The sequence below is a fragment of the Brachyhypopomus gauderio genome, chromosome 5 (assembly GCF_052324685.1).
Source record: "Brachyhypopomus gauderio isolate BG-103 chromosome 5, BGAUD_0.2, whole genome shotgun sequence".
Taxonomy (NCBI): Eukaryota; Metazoa; Chordata; class Actinopteri; order Gymnotiformes; family Hypopomidae; genus Brachyhypopomus; species Brachyhypopomus gauderio.
This window is the reverse complement of record NC_135215.1, coordinates 34,681,202-34,705,490: the sequence shown is the minus strand read 5'-3', so window position 1 is coordinate 34,705,490 and position 24,289 is coordinate 34,681,202. Positions and strand designations below refer to the sequence as shown.

Below are 24,289 nucleotides of genomic sequence, written 5' to 3'. Positions count from 1 at the left end.
ATGTAGACTTGCATTAGACTTTTGGTAGACTTACATTAGACTTATGGTAGACTTATATAGACTTGCATTAGACTTATGGTAGACATGCTGTGTTCATACTGAACCATCAGGACCATGACAGCGTTGTTCTTGTTGTTACTGTAGACATTGGAGTTCCAGACCCAGGTGCACGCATCATAACTACTGCAGCCATAGACGTGCACCTACCCACCAACCCCAGCCAGCTGCCCCCGTCTCTGGTGAGCACAGACGGAGCCGTGAGTTGGGTGGAGCCGGCGGGCAGCTCGGTGAGCGAGGCCTCCACCACCACGGTGTCTCGCTCCAGTTGTAGCTTCACCGCACGCCAGCACAGCATCAGCACCCACACGCTGGCCTCCACCGGCGACTGCAGCTCCACCGTGCGTGAGGCTTCCACCTCCGACTACAGCGGCGAGCACTGCTGCCCGCCCCCATACTGCAGCCCGCTAGCGCTGGGTGCCCGGACCACCACGGGCCGCGACCCCAGCGTGGTGGTCAAGGAGTTGCTTTCGTCCCTGTCCGAGGACTCGTGCCTGGCCCAGAAGGGCCGGGTGAACCCGGTGAACCTGAAGCTGCCCAGCCCGGTCAGCTCAGGGCAGACCAGCCCGGAACTGGAGCACAGGGTGAAGATCTACAACAAGAGGAACCAGGAGGGTGTGGGAGTGCTCCACACCAAGCCTCTTATCCACCTGCAGGGCCCCGAGACGTCGCTGGATGACAAATACAGGATGATGGAGTCCATGGACGCTCCGCTGAACCGCATGCCCGACACGTAGGACACAGAGGACACGGAGGACGGCACAGTGGCCACCAGCTGCAACTGAAGTAGCCTCTTCCTCCTCCGTCTCGCTGATCCTCTTCCTCTCTCGCACTGTCTGCCAGCACCACTGACTCGGACTGTCTCCGAGCGGCCCACTGAGTGACACTACGGACCTTGCTCTCGGTTGCCTTCTCCAGAGGGGTTCCCCCAACTTGTGACGAGGAGATCTCGGCGCACGGCCCCTCTCAGCAAAAGCACTTGAACTCTACGTGTCACTCCTGCCAAAATTGCACAACCTTCCAGAGCCCAGGGAGAAACACTTTGGGAGCCATCACTAGAACATTTATCAGGAATTTCCCACTTCAGTGTTTGTGTTGGGTGACCGTATGAAACCAGCAAAGGGACTGAAGCTCTCCTACAACAGCGCGGTACTGAAATGAAGCTGGACTCGTGAGTCGTGTATTCTTACTTCAGGGTTTGGTTGTGTGGCCAGGCAGTGAGGTAACATCTCATTGGTTTTATTTGTATGAATAACACAATGTACAGTCGCACTGATCCGAGCGCTGCAGGGTTACGTTTGATCTGTGTTCACATGGATCACGCTGTGTTACTCACGTTTCCTACCTTTGCCTTTCTTACTGATGCTAATGTTTGTATTCAAAATTCTATGACAGGAAAAAAAAAATGCTGAACTCAAGTATTTTTCAAACCTGCTGATGATTTAGTGGGTGGGAAATTCAGGAAGGGGTTCAAGGGTTTTTATGGAAAACATTGGGGAGAATGTGAGAACCCCTAACCTTAATGCCACCCTTATAGCATGAGATCTCGGAGATTTGATTGAGGATAATTCATCAAATGTTGATTAAGGCATTTTATAAACCGATAAGAGAAACAGTCAAGCAAATAAAAGTTGGCAAATTAAGGAACGTGTTTTTCTTATTTTCTTCAAATCATTTGGAGTCTTAAAACATTTAAATTTGCTATTCTGTCACATAAAAGCATAACAGAAAACTACACTAACTAGTTTTACAAACCTTTCTTGTTATAGGCCAGAATATAAAAGATCAGATCGGCCAACTTTTGCTTAGCTTACTTTGCATTGAAAAGTTGAAGAATAAACAATTAATAAAAGGTTTTTCCAAGTTCAAACGATCTTCAAATAAACATTCAAGCCTTAGCAATTGACAGATGACTTTTATTGTGCCATGCTACATACTGTGCTACTTATGTTCTGATTTGTCCATGGTACAGTCTGACTTTTAATCAATTAACTAAAAGCCAAAATAATGCCATTTGTAGATTAGCCATCATAAGAATTAATAACCCTACTCCATTCAAATTATGTTATCAAACAGTAAGCAACAAGACATGCGTACTCTTGAATGCTTTATTAGAATCAGGAGGGACCGATGCGTGTAGTGGGACCAGTGCGTCCTTTAACTGGGAAGAACACTAGTTCACCAAGAGCTCTGCGGAGCGGTGAACGGTGCAGTAGTCAGTCCAGAATTGGCCGCGGTTCCCGGGGATGTACTGATGAGGATCACTTCTTCAGAGCCTCGGTCATCTCTGGGACTGCCTGTGGGTTAATAAATAATTATGGCACTTAGTTTTGTTAACAATGAAACATTTATAGATAAACCTACACAATGACTGTTATACTATTCAAGCACAGTGTCCATCAGTACTGTTGGTTAAAACCAAAGATGGAATCAAGAGTTTGCACATCATCTTTTCGAGCCAAGTTTCTGGTGTAGGCCGATGAGCCTGTGGCTGTCCCGTTAGGTCAAAACAGGGGTTTCCATGTGATGCAAAGCAGTTGAAAAACTATATCATCACCTCCAGATCAGCTTTCTAGTTAAGGAAGCCCATCCATTTTAATCAGCTATCTGAGGAGTGATCACATGTAAGCTGATCTCAGAGCAGCTCTGGCACGTGAGCTGCTGTCTATCATTACCAATCACTTTTACAGAGTTTACTCACATACCTGCACCAGGTACCACACAGGCTGAATAAAACATGAATGACAGGGTAAACACGGGGAAATAAAGGCTAGCAAGGTTCCAGGCGCTAAACACCAGCAACACACACACGGGCACCGGAGTGTGTGGCGACCCTCTGGCGTTCAAAGTGTGCACGCCACCAGAACACCATGGGACCCCAGCGGGCCACCTGAAGCGGAGGACTCTGAAAATGGCGCCGAACGCCCGCACACAGCACAGCCGCGCCAACAAACAGCTCTGCTTCAGGAGGGAAATTCTTGCTTCCCGCTCAGTACCACGAGGGCTCCAGTTCAGGCCTGAACACTTCTGATTAATGCGGGTGCTCAATTATTCATCCGGTGGACATCGCCATTAGCTGGAATAATGTGTGCTGCGAAATTTATCGGAGGGAAAAAAAAAAGAGCCTTTTCATTTCTGTTTTTTTTATTATTATTATTATTATTATTATTAATGATCTAGCTTATTTGCATTTCTATCCTCTGTTCAGGTATTACTAAGAGACCTTGCTACCTGATAAACGTCTGTGAGAATGATTTCCACATGTACAGACATCATAATTAAAAGACATTTAGACCAAGGTGTAATTGTTGGTGAATAAAGTATTAAGTAATTAAGTTAATCCTAAGATAATGTTGAAGATTTCTGATGCTCTCCTGTTTCGAGGTGGTGGTGCGTGCCACGCTTGTGCCGTACCTTGAACAGGTCCGCTACCAGTCCGTAATCCGCCACCTGGAAGATGGGGGCCTCGGGATCCTTGTTGATGGCAACTATAGTCTATAAAAGACAAAAGACACAGGATGTTTCACACATGGCCGAAGAGCTTGTAGGAGTTCAGTAGCACACATGCAGGTGTAATTAGAGTCAGAAAACGTTTGAAGTGAAAACGCAGCAAAAGGGGCTTCTGACTGTTTTCTACTGCTGTGAAACAGTGAACATCTGATCCCGACTCTCATTCCACCACACGGCTTCAGAAAATCGTCTAATCTACATCCTAGCAAGGCACCGTTTGGGGGGCGTATGCTAACGAGGCAGGAGAATCACGAGGGAGATGTGCATGGTCTGGTAGGTTCTGAAGTGGTGCCACAAAGAACCGACAAGACACAGAACAGGCGGAAATGGTGTGTGAATTATACATGGAAAAGCTACTCAAGACCACACTCAGAACCGTTTCCATTTGAATACACAGCCACTCTCATGACAGACAGGTTGGGTTAATCCATGGAATCCAGAGAGGACTGTAGGCATGGCACCAGTGAGATCCCCCATCATGGGTTTGTACTGGTCGATAGCTCAGTGGAACGGTCAGCTAGTCAGGACGTGCGTGGACAGCCGATGGTGAATGACGTTACCTTACTGTCCTTCATGCCAGCAAGATGCTGAATGGCTCCAGAAATGCCAACTGCAATGTACAGTTCCTGTGAGGAGAAGAAAGGAATTAGAGACTCCAGTTACCTTCACGGACACGTCCACGACGCAGCAAATTAGACGTGTACAAACACCATTTGTTTTTGTGTTTATTATGACCATCCAGCACATTCTAGTGCACGTACCCGTCGTCATCAATTCTTCTTCTGCTAAGCAGGTGTAGTTGATAAATGGTAAAATACTGACAAATTGCTTTCCGTTTATCTGCTATTAATCTCATCATCTTCGACACTAACCTAATTCGTCTGCTGAATTAAATCTCTATTATTTTGTGTTCTGTAAATTCTCACAGTAATGAATCGTGGGAGAACAGGACCACTGGTTTAATGTGCTCTCTGGGCCTGCTGGGCTCTAATTGGATGATGCCTGGGGCACCAATATGACAGGTACAAATGTGCAGTTCACATACAGAACACAAATGAAGCCACTGCCTCTAATTAGCAGGAATTGAGATTGAACAGATTGAGACTGAACAAGATAGAGATTGAATTTGATGACGATGCACATCAATCTACTAACCTTTGACTAGAATTTTAACTGTTGCAAGCAAGGAATGATTCACACATACACTACATATCACCTCGTCCAACGTGCTACACATCACCGTCTGCTTGCTATAAGAACGAGAGGAGCTTATCCATGTAAAGCCTCAAAGGTGGAGTGGTGGGAGAAACATGGAGGCTACCCCTCCACTGCTCCGGCCTCAAGCCCCACCCCATCCCCTGGGGAGGAGTCCAGCGCTGGCTCTCAGCTTAATGCACTGGCCCATGAATATTTCAGTGGTGTTTAATGTGGCTGCCGGGCTCTCCCAGGAGTGCAGCATCAATTTGTGAACATGCGGCCGGTCCTAAAAGCCAGGCTGCGTATTACTGTAAGAGGGCCAGGCTGACACACCAGGCTTCACTCCAAGGGTGCAGCACACGGGAGTGTCTCTGGATGGATTCAAAGAGCATGTTCAGAGAGGAAGGAACTTTCCTGTGGATGGCTGATGGGTGATTTCTGATTTTGCTAAATATCGGCGAAAGCGCATTGTCCAGAACTGAAGATCCACAGAGTATAAGAACAAAAAATATACAAATGAAGTACATACAGCCTTCTCCAAAGTCCAATAGCTTGAGTTCACATGGCTGTTTACCTTCAACAACAATTTGTTTAAATGATCTTGTTTAACACAAAACTGACAGCAGCTTGTAAGACAAAATAACCATTTAGCAAAATGCTTGAGGTGGAATATCACAACACACACTCAGCCAATCACAAAGAATTCTTTGCTTCATTTCGATTTATGCTTAAGCATTATTCTCTTTATTCCTTCAGGATGATTAGGAATACACAACAATCACAGACTGTCTGACAAGCTTGTCAAAACATTTGGAGTATTGGGTTTGGAGCGGGGCTGTCCGATTTGAGCTCAGGGCGGACATTCACAGCGGTCTGCTCCACTAATGGCTCTGGTAAATCATTTAGGAGTCTGAATGTGCCATTAACTACATTACTGCAGCTCCAAGCTCCTCTAATGTGTGGATAATGACAGTCGGGAGGTCCCACTTGAACTGGATAATGGAAAATTAACCTTTTTAAAGGGCAACAAGGATCCATCTATATATAACTGCAAAAAAGACTTTTGATAAAGACATTTATCAAATACTTCTGGCAGTACAGCAGATATAAAGCATAATTGACTTCTGATGGACTTTGGTGAATTATCCATCCTGCTTATAAACAGTTTGCATCAGCATTAGAAGTTGGAGTCATTTGGAGATCAATAAGTAGGAAGCGGTTCACACTGCAGTTTCATTGGCAAACAGATGTGTTACTTACAGGAGCCACAATCTTTCCTGTCTGTCCAACCTGCATGTCGTTGGGGACATAGCCAGCGTCCACAGCCGCTCGGGAGGCTCCGACTGGGGAGATAAAGAGAGTAGGGTCGGTGCCCAGGGAGAACACAGAGACGCTCGAGAGCGTTTCTCTATTTTAGCATTTTGTTACGTTTTGTTAACCATGTCTTTAGCAAGAACGTTTTACTCTACCAACCTGCAGCGTTTAACTTGTCAGCAAGGTCATAAAGCAGCTTGAAGTTCTCACCACTCTTCAGGCCTCTGCCTGTTATGACAGAGAGGAGGTATGGTAATAGTATAACATTACTGACAAGACTGTGACCCTTGTCAGATCAATACCAGCTTGCTTTTCACCTTATTGATTTGTTATGTTAAAGTCACACAAGCAACGTTTAGCATTGGGTCATTTTAAGGGATTAGGTCTAAGTGAAACACAGACATCTTACTAAACCTCAGGCAAATCTATGATGGTCATCAGACCCTGCGTGTCCTGGTGTAGGGGTGTAGGGGTTCCTACCTCCAGACACGACCACCTTGGCGCTGGTGAGCTCAGGGCGATCGGTCTTAGTCAGGTTCTGCTCCAGCCACTCGGACACCCCGGCCGGCGACGACGGAGAAACTGCAGCAGAATTCAAGTCAGATCATCTCCAAATCATGCAAAGTGTCATTTCTGCATTCTGTTAACACTTCTACAAAATCTTTCAAGCAAATCCCCTCACTAAAATTGAACAGTGCAGTGGTCTGGGTGGACTTAAGAGAACATGAGCAACACTGTGTGGTCTAGTGCGCTCTACTGGATCAGCGTGAGCGGAGAACCTTGTTCTGAAGTAGCACTTCCACCGCCTTGAGCAGCAGCTTCAAACGCCGTCCCTCTCACCGTGAACACCTTGATCTTCTCGTTACACTTGACGGTACTAAGGGCATTCCCTGTGGGCAAAGACAACGGGAAATGGGATTCAACATCACACATTTTCCAAATAAGGGTCGCAACATGAATGCATTTCAAGAGCCCTGAACTGGAAAAACAAACAGAAATATTCTTTGGGTAAGTGAACCCTTCATGTCGAGACTTCAGGCAAATCTTTCATCGGCTGGTCTAGGTATGACGGAGCATACAGAAACACAGAGAGCCGTGTATACCAGCTGTCATCCAGTAACACACCAACTGACTCGGTGGGTCCCATCATAGCCATATGAAAATAATTAGGACATGGAGCAAAAGCAAAAGTCCGGAGATGATCTATGTGCTATTGGATGAAAAAACTAAAAAGCATGTTGGCTAAAAACAAAGTGGTTAAAATCATTAGGGGGCACTGGAAGACATTTAATATGGACAAATGTTGTGTGGGACAGAATAAGAGCAGTGCTGGTCAGAATGGTAGAGCTCTCAAAAAAATTTTCAATTAAAAAATAATAAATTAAAATCAGATTTGATACATATGAGTGTGAAGTATTCGATGTGCAGCCATCCACCAGCAGTAAACCATCAGAACAAACGATCGAGTGCTCGTGTCAGAGGGAGACTAAAGAAATCTCCCCCAGCTATCTGAGAACACATTCAATGCACACATTGTACAACAGTTAAATCAAAAATATTGAATGAACTCTGTTACCTGCATAAATAGTCCTTACAAAAGTATCTGGGGATTTGATCTCAATGATGTCTGAGACCGGAGCGACGTCCAGCTTAGCAGCCACTCTGGGAAGCAGATTCTACACAACAACACATACTTCTTAATCCAAGTTATTAAAGACAAGATGGAGCGACTGTAGCAGCTCGTTATGAAAATCTATAGATGTACGCTGGAGATTTCATTTGGTATTATGAAGTATTTAGTTTTAATAGTTGAAAAATTTAGTTGTCTGTAGTGTCTGAAAACTTCTGTGATCTTGAACCTTAGACAGAATACAAACATCCTGTCTGGGAGGGAAAGAAATGTCTGGATGTAAAATATATCATATATTGGTAATTCAAGGGTTTTATATAGTGACATAATGAAACCAAATCTACCACTTAAAAATCCATCATATAAAATACATCTAGCTAGTGAGGAATCTGAGACTAATACATCTATTTGGTCTGGGGTTACGCTACACAAGATACTGTTAAATGTATTACAATTGAATTTAAATACCATTAGATCGGCTGGCTGACAGTTTAGCTGCAGAATGACAAATAGCCGTGCATATAATGGTGGGCTGAGCTTCACTTATTGTAGACAGACTTCCCAAACAATTCAAAAAGTAAGAAGTCTCATACACCACGAGCTCAGGAGTGTCAGCCATGATTCATTTGGGCTACCCTTCCTATTTCATAGCAATAATAAAACCTGAAAAGAAGAGGAACTGCTGAGTGAATGCTACATTCTACATTTTATAACTCATGTCTCTTTTTATTTACCTTAAGGGTGGATAGGAGAGACACATTAAAAACTTGAGAAGGACCAAAAAAGAGGAGAAAAGCAAACATTCAGAGCAGGAGAGAAAACAAACAGGCCTCTTAAGAACAGACGGCATGGTATATGCAGACATCGCGACAATGAAATGTAAAGGATCAGTCTGGCACTTACGCAGAGAGAATACATCTCTGGTTCCCTAGCAAAGCCATGGGACGAGCATCAATTCACAAACTAAAGCGAAAACTATTACTTCAATTTCTTTAAAGTGCTTAAGCATACCCAAGAGACGCCACTGAAACATTATAAGAAATGCCACATATCAATAACTAATACAAATCACTCATGTAACTCTATATGTGCAGTCTTAAACCATCCCAGGCTCACTGATCACTTTAAATTGTTGTAATATCAAATAAACAAATAAATCAACAGGTCTAACAGTTAATTTACTTTATATTTAAAACTCAAAAACCAAATGTTGCATTTCTAAATATACCACCATGCAAAAAATCAGTGAGAATGATGAATTACAGTGGTAAGACAAACGTGAGATGTTCAGCGCTGGTGGTGATGGTCCCCACACAGATTTTGTTCCTGCCCTTACACCAACACTGAAATGCTCGCTAAATTTAAAACGCTTGCTGGTGCCACTTTATCGTCATTGATAAAAAATGAAGTGCCTCACGCCACGCCTCATTTAGGGGGGGGCTTGGGGGGGTCCAATGGTGTTGTGACAGGAGCACTGGATTCTCCAACAGAACGTGTTTATAGCACAGGAGGTTTTTTAGCACATCGTGATAAGGAATACTTTAAGAGCTGTGATAGTGTTACATCATTTTATATTGTGATAATTGAGATCTATGAATATAGAACAATGTATTGTGGTAACATTTCTGGCCATATCGTCCAGCTCTCTTCTCAAACGCTGTTTAAATTAATCTCGAAAGGATTTCAGTCAGGCTGAGGTCAGGACACAGGACACTTTGAGCAGGCCACTGTAATATCTCTACAACAAACTGATCAAGCCACGTCTTTATGAACATGGTTTTGAGCAGAGGCACAGTCATGCTGACGTAGTAAAGGCCCTTCCACAAACTGCTGCTGCAGCATAAACTTCACCCTTCACACCCCAGACCATTACCACCACCACCTCCAAACGCTACTGCTGGCACGATTGTACAGTCTGGAAGTTCTCCTTGTATCTGCCAAACCCAGATTTGTCCATCAGCAAGCCAGATAGTGAGCGGTGAACTCAACCAACCCAGAGAACGTGTTTCCACTTCCCAGGAGTCCAGAGTCTTTAAACCACTCCAGCCAACACCTGGCACTGCACAAAGTGACTTCAGGTTTGTATGCAACTGCATTCGTCCAAGCCCCCGATAGCCAGTTCTTGTGCTGGTGTTGCTCCAGAGGCAGTCAGGAACGCTGTACTGAGTGAGGCCAGAATGGGCAGGACCTCCACACGCTACACACTTCAGCTCCCAGCAGCTCCGCTCCACAACCTCACGTGGTCAGCTGCTTCACGGCCGAGCTGCTGCTGCTACTAGATGCCTCCATTTCACAACAACAACACAGTTGGCTGGGGCAGATCTAACGGGGCAGACATTCCTTGAACCAACTTGCGGTGTCCTACGTCAGTGCCATTTTCAGTGCCATCTTCAGCATGACCCCTCCCACCACTACCGTCAGTGGGTGCCTTATGGTTATGTGCTTGATGTCATGTACCTGTTAGCAATGAGTGTGGCCTCAACTCGATAAGGAGGGGCACCCACATACTGCATTTTCCATACACTCACCCACATAGACAATTGACAGTTATTTCAAAGACACATTTTGGTTTGTTTAGATAAACTACGATGGCAAAAGAGGAAGACGAGGCACATGAGCAGGATATTATATTTTTGTGGAGGTTTTATTCCAAGGAAACATTTTGGTAATAAGAATGACTAAACATATGTATTACTAATACTAGTAATACTACATATGGTATCAATATCCAAGTCAAAATTCTGGTATCACGGCAAGCCTAGACAATACTCTTAACCTTTATCTTTAAAATACTTTTAAATTGTCGAAATTTCAGTTCTTCTTGTGCTCGTTTGAAAAGTTCACTTTGTGAAGTGTCTAAATGTACATTTAAATATAAATGTAATAACATGGAAGACATGTTTGTCAAAACAATTATACCTTTCTTTGGCTTGTCTCAGCCTTAACTGAAATATTATATTAAAGGTTATTTAGATTACAAAAACAAGATTCAAAGATTCAGTTAAATATTTTGATACTAGATACGTTTAAATGTACCTTTCCAAAGGCTGACGCTCCGGCACAGATGTGTGTGAAATTAAACTGTTTCTGGGTTGCCAAGATGAGTGGCGTCAACTCCTCTGTAAAGGGAGAGACACTGTGAGCTTTGTTATATGTTACATTCTAACAAGACTGGCTTACTATAAGACAAACGCATGAAAATTTGCCAATTTATATGGTATACATAATGCTGATAATGATATTTACATTATGACTAATTAAATGGACAGTGCTCAAAATGCTCTTTACAAATGACAGCAATATAATGGTGAGATGAAACTGAGCATCACACACAATAAAGACTCAAGTGTTTACCTGCTAATGACCCTTTGTAGGCATCGTGCTGAGCAACCAGCACCTTTTTGACTCCCTGAACTTGAGAAAGTTGCTCCGCTACCTGCCCACAAATCCATTTTAATATTTAAACACCGATCTTCAAACAACTGCCAGTAAATCATTTAAATAGCTGCAGTCATTGTACCTTAGCACAGTTTGTTCCAGCCACCAAACAGGACACCTCACCCCCGAGTCTGCTGGCTGCGGTGATGGCACTGAGCGTGACTGGAGTTAGCGCCTCATTGCTGTGCTCTGCAACTACCAGTGTGCTTTGAAACCTCCGGACGAGACCTGACTGATGGAGAAAAAGGCTACAGTCAGTACTGGGTTAGAATACATTATACGTGGCACTCACCGGTCCATTTAAGATCGCATGCATTGCTTTAACACAAACATGGAGGTTCTACCACATATATAAACGTGATGAAACCTTTCGCAAATAAATAACAAACATGGCTGGAGATTAGTCAAAACCTAATTAAATAAAGCATGCATTGTTCAATATGAATTTGGGTTGCATTAAATAAGGAATTGGGAGTGAGTAAAGCTAGTACAATGTACCGCACATAAATCTATAATGTAACTTCAATTACTCTGCTAGAAGATGAAGATGGCATTCACAGCATTACGTCAATAACAAAATGTACATTATCTACCGAGATAGTTCAAATAGTTTTACATTTTTCTCAGTTGCTTTGGACAAATTCTAAAAGAAAATGGTACTTCACATAACCACATGTATAAACCTTCACATCACTAAACCAGTCACAACAGAATGTCAGTTATCATAATTTTTATTCACTGTCAAATTATTTAGTTTTGTTTCTTACAGGATTAGGTACATTCACTTTGAATAAGACCAAAACTCAGTTGCATTAGTCATATTGTCAAAATTAATTCAACTCTTCTCATTTGTTTATTTCTGCTCTACAAAATATTTAGACATGTGCAAAGTACAAGTCATCACATGCAAAAAACTGTTAATTGGGTTGCCAGAAGGGGCCCCTCAATGGTGAAGAGAAATAGTTCAAACAGAATATAAACACTTTGAGACATCACTGCATGGTCAAATTAGAATCTGTTTCCCAGGGAAATCCTGAATTAATTTTTGAAAGAGGAGGTTCAAAGTGTAAGATCAACCAACCACACATCAAATATCTCATACATGAACAACTCATATCACACATTCAAGCATATAATTGGCTCCTGAAATGGGAAATTAGGGAGGCTGAAACAAACTTTGTTTTTGGCCAGAGGTAAATGCATCTGTATGAAAGAAGGCTGAGTTGAAAGAGGGAAGAGGAAAAGGCAGAAGAGAACAAAGACACAGCCCTATGACCGATTAAATAAGGACAATATTAACAGACATTGTCATACATTAGTAGAGGCTGGACAGAGAGTACAGGCTAATGTCGGCTACTCAAGTGGCCAAATATTCAGAACAGAAAACGTACAAAATTCTTACTACATAGTCCAAATTACTTTGAAGAAGGCAGTATGGTAATGTGATGTATTTTTGCATTGCAATAAAACTCTGAGACTCTGAGAAACATCTGAGAGTTCTTCAGTGTATAAGTACTATGTCCTTTTGTGTGCAGGGTGTTCGAATGCTGGTGACAGAACACCATTACAGCAGACACCTATACATCATCCAAAACACCGGGTCTGTCAGTCTCGCAATGACAGACAGAGCACTGAAGAGAAATCTCTCAATGAAGCAACCGTACAGGCGTCTGTTCAACAGAAGCAGTGACCGTGTAACTGAGGTACACATACGTGCAGGTACTTCAAAGTATCTGACATACAATAAAGTGATGTTATTAAAAATAATACATTAGGTCTAGAGATGGACTTGTACTGCAACAAGCGCGTTGTTGATTTTTTAATCACCGATGACTGATGTTTACTTTAGAGTTATAGAACTGAGGTCAAATGCTTCCATACTGGTGTCTGTGGTAGAGGCTCATTTCAACCTGTAGGTGCTGTGGTCAGAGCTACAGTGGTTGTCCCCGGGAAATGTTGGCAGAATAAAACTGTGTGCCAGAATCTGAATCTGATGATATGTGTGTGTACACAGTGTAACTGGGCCCTACGACACCCAGTATCTACTCTACGCTCTCTTCAGAGATCACGTTCCTGAAGATGAGAGGGGTTTAGTACAACCTGACGTGCCCAATGATGTTTTAGTACGGGATCATGTAAGCTTCCACTGCTCAAACGCAGTACGGGAATGATGATGCCCTCCAGAGGACGCATACGGAGTATCTTACACCTTAGTTTCCATTCCTGAATCCTACACAGTTCTTTTAAGCATGGAGGTAGTGTGTGTGTGTGTGTGTGTTCACCATGTTTCTCTACTCGCTACAATGGATGACATCCAAGCAGATTCTTGCCAAGGGTGGTTGAGGTATACAAGGAGATTTTTCTTGTAATTTGTGTTGTCCTAAATAAACTACATTTCCACCTTACAAATGTTGCAATTTGTTTGCTTTGCAGAATATACAAATGTAGCCGAATCTTGCAATGTTTTTAAGATGGTGCACAAACAAATTAATCTGGATAGAGAAATTATACTGAAGGGATTAGAGCAACTGATGCATTTTAATTTTTTAAAACGCTTCAATTGTGTGTATTTTTGTGTTGCCAACTAAACTAAACCTTTTGCCTGGTGTGTCTCTGGGATATTACTTACTGAGATTTCAGATTTTGGCCTTATTGACTAAACATTCTTGTAACATCTTAACTTTGCTGGTTATCCACATTATTGCACTGTAGTGTACTGAGAGCTCTTCAAGACTGTCCAAAGCAACAGAGGAAGAAAAACAACCAAACAAACAAACACCACCACCACCACCACCGTTGACTGGGTCTGGTGCCGAGGCGCTGCTGGGCCGTAACCTTGAGTCACGGCTAACAGCGAAGCAGCTTCTCCAGCAGGACGAGCCCGGTCATCTGGACGTACAACCCTGTAACTCCGTTTAAATACACTAAACCTGACGGTGTGTGTGTGTGTGTCATTAAACAACAACCAAACCCACCGCTGCTCACGCCTCGTCAAAGCGAGAGGTTTGGTGTGACAGCTAGAGTCGTTCAGTGGCTAGCTATGCTATGCTACACTACACTATAGTATGCTATGCTATGCTACACTATGCTATGCTACACTACACTATAGTACACTATGCTATGCTACGCTATGCTACATTACACTATCCTATGCTACACTATGCTATGCTATGCTATGCTACACTATGCTATGCTATGCTATGCTATGCTACACTATGCTATGCTATGCTACACTATAGTACACTATGCTATGCTATATGGATTCGCTACCGTTAGCACGTTAGCTGGCTAGCTGGGTTAGCCGCCTACAATGACACTCGGTATAGCCGCCACGTCCGCAACTTACCACCGTCCTAAGATTTGCCTTCTGAACCGCCTTGAGCATGATTACACGAGCACTGTCTGTCCCGCACCGACCCGCACCGTCCCGCACTGACCCGCCACTGACCGACCTACGAGCTCTGCGCGGTGGAGGAAGAAAGTATCGCGAGAAGACGAGCTAACGGTGCGGTGAGGGGAAAAAAAAACTACAACTACTTCCGTCCGAGAGGAGCGCGCGCGTGCGCGTGCGTCACGCCTCGGTGACGTGCGGGCGTCGCCACTGACGTAATTAAAAAAAACGTCTCTTTATTAACACACGATTTAGGTCTATTTCTCTACATTTTATCATAATTTATGCCTGTGTTTATTCTTCGTTTTCCCTCGTTTTGTCTCTTTCATTCTCTTATTCTAGAAAAAAAAACATTTGCGTCCCAAACCGCGTGCTATGGACTGTTAATCAGAGTATTTATATACAAGTATATAAGTATATACAAGTTTATAAATATATACAAGTATATAAGTATTTAAATTACCATATAAAGTATTGATGTCTCTGAAGGTGCAAAGACTATTGTGGTATGTTTATCAGAATATATAACCTACTCATCACTAATCCGAAGTATGCCTAGATCCGCTTTAGGACCGTCAAGAAATAGGCCTGTGTGGTTAATTCCATATTAATAAAATGTACTTTAAGTACATGACAGGGAAAGTAATTAACGATAGTTAGCAAATTTCGAACATCAACTAGACCGACTAAGCTGTCTGATTAAAATTCGCACATACGTGGTGAATTTGTACGATTTCCAAAACTCAATTGTTCGATTGTGTAAAACTCAATTCATAGACAGAGACCGAGCCTATGTTTTGTTTGTTTGTTTGTTTGTTTGTTTGTTTTTTCCTCCTGTGAACGTCCACATATTTTTTATGTGGTGCGTGATGTGCAGGCTGGTATGACAAGCGCTCTCTTCACCGCACTCGCCTTTTGGCATTCGTTAGTACAGCATCCGAGTTTTCTTTTGTTCTGATGGATTATATCGTTTATCGTTTATTAGTGCTATCTCAGATATTTTCTAGCCTATTTAAAATATATAAATAAAAGAGATTTATATTGCCCAAATGCCTGATTATTGATTGGTTTATTTAATTTATGTTGTCTAATATGTATCACCTACAGTTATATTTATGATAGATAAATGGATACTCGGATGGGTGAATGGGCAGACATTAATGAATGAAGCGACCTATTCTTTTTAGTGGGGGAGTACTGTCAGACACAACGACAATGACATCGCGCAAAACTTGTCTAGTTTAAATTACAGCTTGTATTTATTTTTCAAAACACATGCAAATCAGTAAGCCTTACTACAAATCTTTGACAAAATGTATATTTAACATAGACTCATAGGATCTTATATTTGAAAGTTTTAGACCAGCAAATAGTGGGTCAGACTTTGTGTGCTGGATGTACAAGACGATCTTTATTTGAGGAAACGAGCGGCCAGAGGAAGACTTTCTAAAAAAACTGAACTCGTTGTAGGCTCTATCTAATTTGAAGTGGTTTATCATAGCAAGGATGTTTCAAAAATATTAATTTTCAAAGTTTGTGGTACAAATTATATTGCAGTTATTGTGAATGGCCAAAATAATAATTGTATGGAAAAATAAATGAAATAATTAATGAACGCTTAACCCTGCGTGTGTAGTTATACTGTGAGCCCAGCAGGCGTCTCTGCACCAGAACACGCTGCATGTGCTGGACACCAGACAGGAGGAATGCGCCTGATGCTTCGTGGAATCTCGTTTTCTCTACAAAATCCTCGGGACAATAACCACGAGGCTCGATGATATTAAATAGACACAGACATGCTTCATTCACTATATTTCTTAATATTTTATACGTTTTAATACTTCCATTCGCAACTCATTTTATTCATATAAATCAATTCCTAAAATGGATTTAGGTATTTAGATATTAACTAGGCTAGAAGCTATTTAATTAGGGTAAGATAATTTATTTATTAGTTATTATTTCTGGGCCACTATTTTGCGTTATTTTGGAATAATCATACGGATTCCAATTTAATTTTGTAATATGTTAGAGGTATGTGTATTTGTGTTTATTAATGAAAATGCCGTGTTAAGTGCAGCCCATGTGAACTATAGTGGGAGCTCCTCCCTAGTCTGGGGCCCTGGTGTGTTCCGAGTGTGCGTGTGACGTCAGGCTGCGTGTCGTCGTCCACCCCCCCCCCCCCCCCCCCCCCACTAGGGCCACTAGCGGATCCGCCACAGGTTATTAGTCTGCTCGGGACGTGCAGGCTCGCGCTCTCTTTCCTCATCTGTTGCCCATTGCGCCAGACATCCTGTATGGTGGATATTCTACTCCAACCTTCTTTCTTGGGTGATATGGGGGATCGTTCAAAAAGTAAGTCGTGTGTTTGTCTGCAAAGGAATTTTGTCATTCGGGGCCTTTGAAAATTGTTTTGCATGTAGTTTGGTTTGCGGTTTTGACTTAGCCCAATAAGTCAATTTTAACCAATTGTTTTTTTAGCGCACGTATGTATAAATATATGTATTTATATTTTAAAAAATAAACATTTTTTTGTTTTGCTATTTGTATATTTGCGCAGAATAAGTCTAAAAGAGAAAATAATCTCTAGCACATTTGTGTTGATGCATGCCTTTCTTTAGGCAGTTTTGCTTGCGTTGTTGCTTACGATAGCATCACCAACTAGTGGGGAAATTGTAACGATAATGCCACAAAAACGGGTGAAATGTTGGTGGAGAGGCGAGCACTTGTGGACATACACGCGCGGACCCTGTAGCTGCTGTAAACGTCGCGTGGACTCCAGCAGAATGTGTGGAAGTGAACCGAGGTGCAGGTGGCGGGACTGACCCGTACCTTCCGTGCAGAGAAGCCCGGAATCGCCATGTGTGTAGGCTGTGGAAGTCAGATCCATGACCAGTACATCCTGAGGGTCTCCCCGGACCTGGAGTGGCACGCAGCCTGTCTGAAGTGCGCCGAGTGCAGCCAGTACCTGGACGAGACCTGCACATGCTTCGTCCGAGATGGCAAAACATACTGCAAGCGAGATTACGTAAGGTAGAAATATCTTGGATTCTCCACATTTGTGGATTAAGAACGTGATTTACAAGTGCTTTTTTTAGTTTAATGAATAAATCTAGGAAATAAATACAAGCAGGACAAACGTGGAATAGTAAAAAGCAACTTTTTTACCACTGAATGCTCTATTCGGCAAAAATATCGGACTCCACTATAACTCTGTATTTCGGAAGTTGTCTGGACACATTTAACTGAAAGCTGAAATCACAAATAAAATAAAACATTTCCCCCAAAGTATTATTATATGTGCAGAAATTCTATGACAGTCCTAATGTGTATAGCAATGTGTTGTATAATATAATTCATTTCAGTTAGGCCTCCGTCTACCTGCTGTTTTGCATTTATGTGTCACGTTAAAATCAAGACTGTGTAGATTTATTTTACGATATTGTGGTTTAAATGTGAAGCGTGGTTGTTTTATTTTGATCATTGCAGATTATTCGGGATCAAATGTGCAAAATGTAACATCGGTTTCTGCAGCAGTGACCTGGTGATGAGAGCCCGGGAAAACGTCTATCACATGGAGTGTTTTAGGTGTTCGGTGTGCAGCAGACATCTCCTCCCCGGAGACGAGTTCTCCCTGCGGGAAGAGGAGTTGCTCTGCCGGGCCGACCACGGCCTGTTGATGGAGCGAGCCTCGGCTGGAAGCCCCATTAGTCCAGGAAACATCCACTCCAGCAGATCACTGCACATGTCAGGTGAGTGGTTGTTTTTAACAACATCAGCAACCATAATAATAATAACAATAATAATAACTCGAATAATAATAATTATTATTATTATTATTATCAGCTACTTGATGTTTATACAATAATAGGTATGAACAATGTGATGCTAATTTATGGTGGCTTTAGGTCAATTTGAAAATGATACACATATTTTTATATTTAATCGAGACAACAGAACTGCAACAATACAGCTTGTGCAAAAGTGCATGAGCTATCCGAGCCGAACCTCGCTGGTGTTTAAGCTTCGGTACCGGTTACTTTGATTTGTCTTTTGGACTCAAAACTATAATTATAAGACTGTAACATTTGAAGTGATAAGATTGTGTGTTGGTCGCATGTTTCTTAAAATGCAACAAAACGTATAAAAACGCTTGGTATAAAGGTTGGATCGTTATCGATATGTAAAACGTGACTTTATGTGTAGAACAGAGAGACCAAGATCGCTTCATAATTTTGCACGTTGTGAATGGATTGTATTTAAACAAATGTAAGGCCAAAAACTGAAGGCATGTTGTGAAATACTTTTTATTTAGTCCCTGTGATTTGTGGAAGTAGATGTGAATATTGTTGTCCAGCCTTCTATGAGCCAGTGTCATATTTTTGGTGAAGTCCGTATGGTTGTTTACCATGGTGAAGATATTTTATTTATTCTTGTAACTTAACCACTTAGCCTCACATAAAATGTGGCAACGAACTCCACGACTTCGCACAAAAATGCTGATGGCAAACTCTATTTATATGCTGCCAGAAGTTCGTTTTAAATCACTATTACATTGTTGAATGTGTGTGTGTGTGTGTGTGTGTGTGTGTGTGTGTGTGTGTGTGTGTGTGTGTGTGTGTGTGTGTGTGTGTGTGTGTGTGTGTGTGTGTGCATATTTAGGGGCTCAGTTTACGGATAACGCTGTAGATGTGTTAGATGAATAATGATATTTCTAAAAGCAAACGTGTATTCGGTTGATCCGCAGAACCCGTGCCAGTACGACAGCCACCGCATCGGAACCACGTCCATAAGCAGTCTGAGAAAACCACGCGCGTGCGGACGGTACTGAACGAGAAGCAGCTGCACACTCTCCGGACCTGCTACAACGCGAACCCCAGGCCGGACGCACTGATGAAGGAGCAGCTGGTGGAGATGACGGGCCTCAGTCCCCGGGTCATCCGGGTTTGGTTCCAGAACAAACGCTGCAAAGACAAGAAGAGGTCCATGCTCATGAAACAACTACAGCAGCAGCAACACAGCGACAAAACCGTGAGATGCCCACCAATGACTGTTTGCATCAGCATTAAAATATATTTGCAAACTGACAAATGCCAAATGCACGCGCATAAATTGTAATAACTATACAGTGAATTGCATTGGCTAGTTGTGATAATACGTGACACCAGAATTAATATTTTCAATATATCATGCACTGATATTACTTTTGGACATAAAACCGCTTTTTCTATCGCCCCCAGAATCTTCAAGGACTAACAGGGACGCCTCTGGTGGCAGGAAGTCCGATTAGGCATGACAACACAGTCCAGGGGAACCCAGTGGAGGTCCAGACGTATCAGCCCCCCTGGAAGGCATTAAGTGAATTTGCCTTGCAGAGCGACCTGGACCAACCTGCCTTCCAGCAGCTGGTGAGAAGCACCTCGGTGCACGATAACACTCTCACTCCCAGACAAAGATAAAGCACCTGCCTTTTGTTTACTTACTATTCTACATTCATGTAGTATAATTATTTACCATACCATATTTATCTTTTCAGTTGATGACGAAACATCAGTAACCCTACGCTATTTTTATTTGGAAAAACGTTTTTACTGAGTTTGCCTCGCCCTGTGGAAGAGACACAGATTACAGACACGGCTGGCAGCTTCGTTTTTAGGCACGTTGTCTCAAGTCACGCATCCAAAGAAATTATGAACATGTTTATTAGATCTAGACTGATTGTTTGCGAGATCAGCCTCAGATAATAGCTTTGCTTTTTGTAAGACTCTTAATTGCCAACCGCAACAAGGTGAATAAAAAGGTTTTAGGTCTATATTGGCTTGCGGAGAGCAGCAGCACTTTTGCTGATTCCGTCTCCCACCTCCTCTCTTTTGTAGGTGTCGTTTTCTGAGTCGGGATCCCTCGGTAACTCTTCGGGTAGTGATGTGACCTCTCTGTCGTCGCAGCTACCCGACACCCCCAACAGCATGGTGTCCAGTCCCGTGGAGACGTGAAGACCACCACCATAACCCCCCCCCCCCCAGCATCATGGTGTCCAGTCCCGTGGAGACGTGAAGACCACCACCATAACCCCCCCCCCCCCCAACAGCATGGTGTCCAGTCCCGTGGAGACGTGAAGACCACCACCATAACCCCCCCCCCCCCCCCAGCATCATGGTGTCCAGTCCCGTGGAGACGTGAAGACCACCACCATAACCCCCCCCCCCAGCATCATGGTGTCCAGTCCCGTGGAGACGTGAAGACCACTGCCATGTGTCCCCCCCCCCAGCATGCTCCCGAGCCCCCTGCATGAACGTCACCTCACAGCCTCACTCGGAGACAACAAGGGATTCATGGAAACACACTAACGATGGATTTAACTGAAGATGTGGTTTGCCAAACGAAGGAATCTGTCCGAGCGACGTTAAGTTTCCAGACAGAACTCCCCCCCCCCCAAGACGTGGATCCACCGGAACCGGATCCAACCGGAACCGACGTCCCGAGGAATATGAACAAGTTGAGCCACTGTCAACAATTTTTTATAATAGTGTCTTACCAGTATTCATTCAAGATTAACGTTATGTAAGTTTATCAACACGTGATGTTTCCCTAATTCGTTGAGACAAGAACGCCACGTTTGTCTTAATGCGCATGATCTCCGAAGATGATGTATAAAACTGATATGTAAAATATTTTATCTTTACGGATGGAGGACAGATTGTTTGAACTTCTCGAGAAAAAGTAAGTTATTGTTATTTATTGTCAGGACAACCGTCCGTGCAAGAATTTAGAAAGTATCTTAATAAACTATGTGTTTATGTCTGAGAAAGTCTGCATGCAAAGGCCTCTATGCTCTTAAATGTGTTACATCCCAGGATTTTGTAAGTGGGCATATATTAATCTACAGCACAGATAATCCTCACACCAGATATGGCAAACCGGAATTAAATAATGGTGAAAGGCGTTAACTGTCCTGATAGCAAATTCACTCTAGTGAAAGAAAGGTTTAAGCATGATATGATTTGCATTCTTTAGTCAAATTATAGGCTATAGCTGTCAATTAAAACAAAACAGAGTTATCGTAATAGTCTGATTTATAGGCGTGGAATAAATAGGAAATAATTAGGCATATAAGCTAACTAAATCGAAAAGTCAGAACATAGGAAATTCACTCGTGTATTACTGAAGTCAAGATTATATATTTGGGTCCAGCTGGTCACAAACAACCGGTTCAATCACGGATTTTGCTGTGAGAGTTTTTTGAGTAAGTCTATATATTAAACAGCATAATAAGCATATGCAGTTGTTCATCTTGTTAGGGGTCATTGTCACCAATCGTTAGGCCACCTTCAGATGTGCGAGCAATACATTGTGCAAAAATATCCATAGCATATGTAGGCATTGCTTCCCTAACACGCTGAATATTTTAATTCACTGGAAATGTGATTTGCAAAAAAAAGAAAGAATGAAAGAAAAAAAAGAAAGAAAAAAAAGAAAGAAAAGCACGCTTGCTTAAGTAGTGTTTTCCAAATTCGCTAGTGCCGAACCTCCGTTTGGCTGTTTTACAGCTACTAAAGGCTGCTAACATCTTGGCCTTGAACCAAAAAACTTTAAACAAATTAATAGATCTTCAATCTGGGACGACAGATTTTTCCTAGATGCCAACTGCCGCGTATCAGCGTGCGTATCTCGTGTAAACCGGATATTGACCGAATCTTTTAACCTCGGACTTGTGATCAATTTAGTTTAGCTTGTAAAGGCACGAGTCTAGACAGGAGAAGGATGGGCGACCTCTTATCTGCGCCTGGCATCACCTACAGATGATACAGGATGGAGCTCCAACACACGCACCTCTGAGCTGGGGCAGCCCCCCCATCACCGCCGCTCCTCCGGCTTTATTTTCTTATCCAGGCTGCGTTTAGCCGCTGGATATGGAGGTTAGGTCAACCTACAACCGACAACTTATTAAATCAACTTTTACTCATGCAGGAAAGGAAAAGTGGAAAATGTGATAGTTAGGCTACAACTTTTAGAGCTCCGCAAAATGAAACGACAGCATTTTCATTATTGGAATAAACACACAAATGCTAAATAAATTAATAAACAAGTAGCCTAAACAAATTCATAATTGAATAAATAAAGAACTACATGGAAGGTAAAGAAAAAAACCCACACCAAATGCATTTCATCGATATTTGCCCTTTTAATTCGTAAAGTAGAGTCAAACCTGTTTACAATTTAACTGTGTAAACAATATATAGCAGCATATAATCTACATTACAATTACAGGGGCAACGAAATCGCGGAAAACATTACATTTCAAGCACTGTGTATTTCTTTAATCTATCAGCGATTAAAATGTTGTGGACAGTTGGTTTGTGGAGTTAATCTACACGGGAGCCCAGCTTCGCCTAAAGAGAGGTCAAAAACTGAATTTTAGTTCAAATTCCTTTCTTAATTTAATTACAATGGAGGAATTAAACGAAAGCACATTTCAATAAATTACACGTGTTTATACCAAGTAGTAGGTCTACTACAACCATTTAGTCCATAACTATTACAATATATTAGTATAACAGATGAACCTTTAAAATTTGTCACGCATTTACGCCCAATGCAAGTCAAAGCCTAAATTTGTCAAATTAGTGAAATATCCGTAAATGCTCCTGTCTGGTACTGAGTAAACTCGCACAATAATTCCGAAATGCCGAATCAATCAACTAAAGCTAAATGAATAAAATAAAGGGGAAAATCTACAAATAACACAGTATGCGTTAACTATTAACTTTGTCAGTATAGCATGTGGACAATATTTATTTTACGCTTCGGCACTTTCAGCCTTTTCTGTGTGGACTTTGATGAAAGATTAAGATATTAAATGTTTGAGTCGCCAACAGAATAACTATATTTCCGATTATATATATATATATATATATATATATATATATATATATATACTAGCGCAGATAACTGGGCTACACCTATGATTTAAAAACACGTGCAAAAATGCTTTTGCCTCTGAGCAGGTTAAAAATGATATTAGACGTAAACCTTAAATTCCAAATAAATAGTCTCCCTCAGAGCCTCGGAGATACTGACTGCTGATTTATTTAAACGTAAACAGAGAAAATGACCAGAAGAAAAAGAGGGTCTATTTTCTCCAAAGATGTGGGGGCAACGATTCGATATGATCTTGGTCTTAACACTTGAATGATTTCATCTATTTCCACAAGTCGCTTTCATTTCAGAATGTGTTGTAGGGACGATACAAACGCCAAATAATCAATATCAACGATATAAATTAGGTTTAATTTACTACGACTAATATCCATCCTCACAAATGCAAACAGCGCTGACCCCATATTCATTTTCCATTATTTGATCAACCTTATGAGAACAGGCGTAATTTTTACTCAGAACCGACCAATACAAACTGATAAAATTAGGAGGGAGTTCACATCCTGGAAAAACTGACCTCCACTGGACAAGCACTCTTCTGAATGGTTAGTGAAGCATTAAAGTGTTTGAGACAACTTTAGAAAACAACATGCCAAAACTAGTGTGTGTAATGATATCCACTGTATTAAAGATAAAATCGCAGATGAAAATATTAAACATGTTGGCAGAATGTTCCCATTTTGTGACCACAGTACAGATCAAATTTGCATTCAGCAAGTCTGTACATCAACAAAACATCTAAAACGTCCGCCCACAACCAGCACCTAGCGTGCCTTTACACTGACCTTACACTCCACGCACTCTTCACACACTTG

At 42.1% G+C, this 24,289-nt stretch overlaps 3 protein-coding genes across 7 annotated transcripts in view; 2 read left to right on the top strand and 1 right to left on the bottom strand.

Moving 5' to 3' along the window:
- The window catches only part of tmem266 (transmembrane protein 266), a 66,636-nt gene extending 64,084 nt beyond the window's left edge, over positions 1 to 2,552 (top strand). For all 4 annotated transcript variants that reach the window (XM_077007435.1, XM_077007437.1, XM_077007434.1 and 1 more), the window contains one exon: positions 145 to 2,552. In XM_077007435.1, coding sequence (XP_076863550.1) covers positions 145 to 794 — 650 coding nt within the window. In that variant the 3' untranslated portion in view covers positions 795 to 2,552. The remainder of the gene's footprint in view (positions 1 to 144) is intronic.
- etfa (electron transfer flavoprotein subunit alpha) lies at positions 1,953 to 14,662 on the bottom strand. Its single transcript, XM_077007439.1, has 12 exons — positions 14,493 to 14,662; positions 11,229 to 11,378; positions 11,063 to 11,144; positions 10,745 to 10,827; positions 7,655 to 7,754; positions 6,858 to 6,968; positions 6,559 to 6,660; positions 6,238 to 6,306; positions 6,025 to 6,107; positions 4,128 to 4,193; positions 3,472 to 3,552; positions 1,953 to 2,354 (listed from the first exon to the last, which is right to left on the bottom strand). Exons 1-12 carry the CDS (start codon positions 14,529 to 14,531, stop codon positions 2,319 to 2,321), a joined length of 1,002 nt encoding a protein of 333 aa, XP_076863554.1. The 5' UTR covers positions 14,532 to 14,662; the 3' UTR covers positions 1,953 to 2,318.
- Positions 14,663 to 16,749: 2,087 nt separating this feature from the next.
- Positions 16,750 to 20,654, top strand: isl2a (ISL LIM homeobox 2a). 2 transcript variants are annotated; one of them, XR_013131085.1, is made up of 7 exons: positions 16,750 to 16,892; positions 17,381 to 17,570; positions 18,027 to 18,289; positions 19,285 to 19,568; positions 19,778 to 19,945; positions 20,074 to 20,193; positions 20,414 to 20,551. XR_013131085.1 is itself a non-coding variant. In XM_077007438.1 (6 exons), exons 1-6 carry the CDS (start codon positions 16,835 to 16,837, stop codon positions 20,528 to 20,530), a joined length of 1,080 nt encoding a protein of 359 aa, XP_076863553.1. In that variant the 5' UTR covers positions 16,750 to 16,834; the 3' UTR covers positions 20,531 to 20,654. The 2 variants fall into 2 exon arrangements, 1 of the variants encoding a protein (XP_076863553.1); XM_077007438.1 differs by lacking the exon at positions 20,074 to 20,193 and having other exon boundaries at positions 20,414 to 20,654.
- Positions 20,655 to 24,289: the final 3,635 nt, after the last annotated feature.

Bases quoted from the DNA above. Each gene is read 5' to 3' on its own strand.
- etfa (XM_077007439.1), bottom strand. From the start codon at position 14,531: ATGCTCAAGGCGGTTCAGAAGGCAAATCTTAGGACGGTG. The intron at 11,145-11,228 runs GTACAATGACTG...ATTTGTGGGCAG, and splicing joins CTGGAACAAACTGTGCTAAG to GTAGCGGAGCAACTTTCTCA. The intron at 6,108-6,237 runs GTTGGTAGAGTA...TTATCTCCCCAG, and splicing joins TGACAAGTTAAACGCTGCAG to TCGGAGCCTCCCGAGCGGCT.
- isl2a (XM_077007438.1), top strand. From the start codon at position 16,835: ATGGTGGATATTCTACTCCAACCTTCTTTCTTGGGTGATATGGGGGAT. The intron at 17,571-18,026 runs GTAGAAATATCT...TGATCATTGCAG, and splicing joins TGCAAGCGAGATTACGTAAG to ATTATTCGGGATCAAATGTG. The intron at 19,569-19,777 runs GTGAGATGCCCA...TATCGCCCCCAG, and splicing joins AGCAACACAGCGACAAAACC to AATCTTCAAGGACTAACAGG.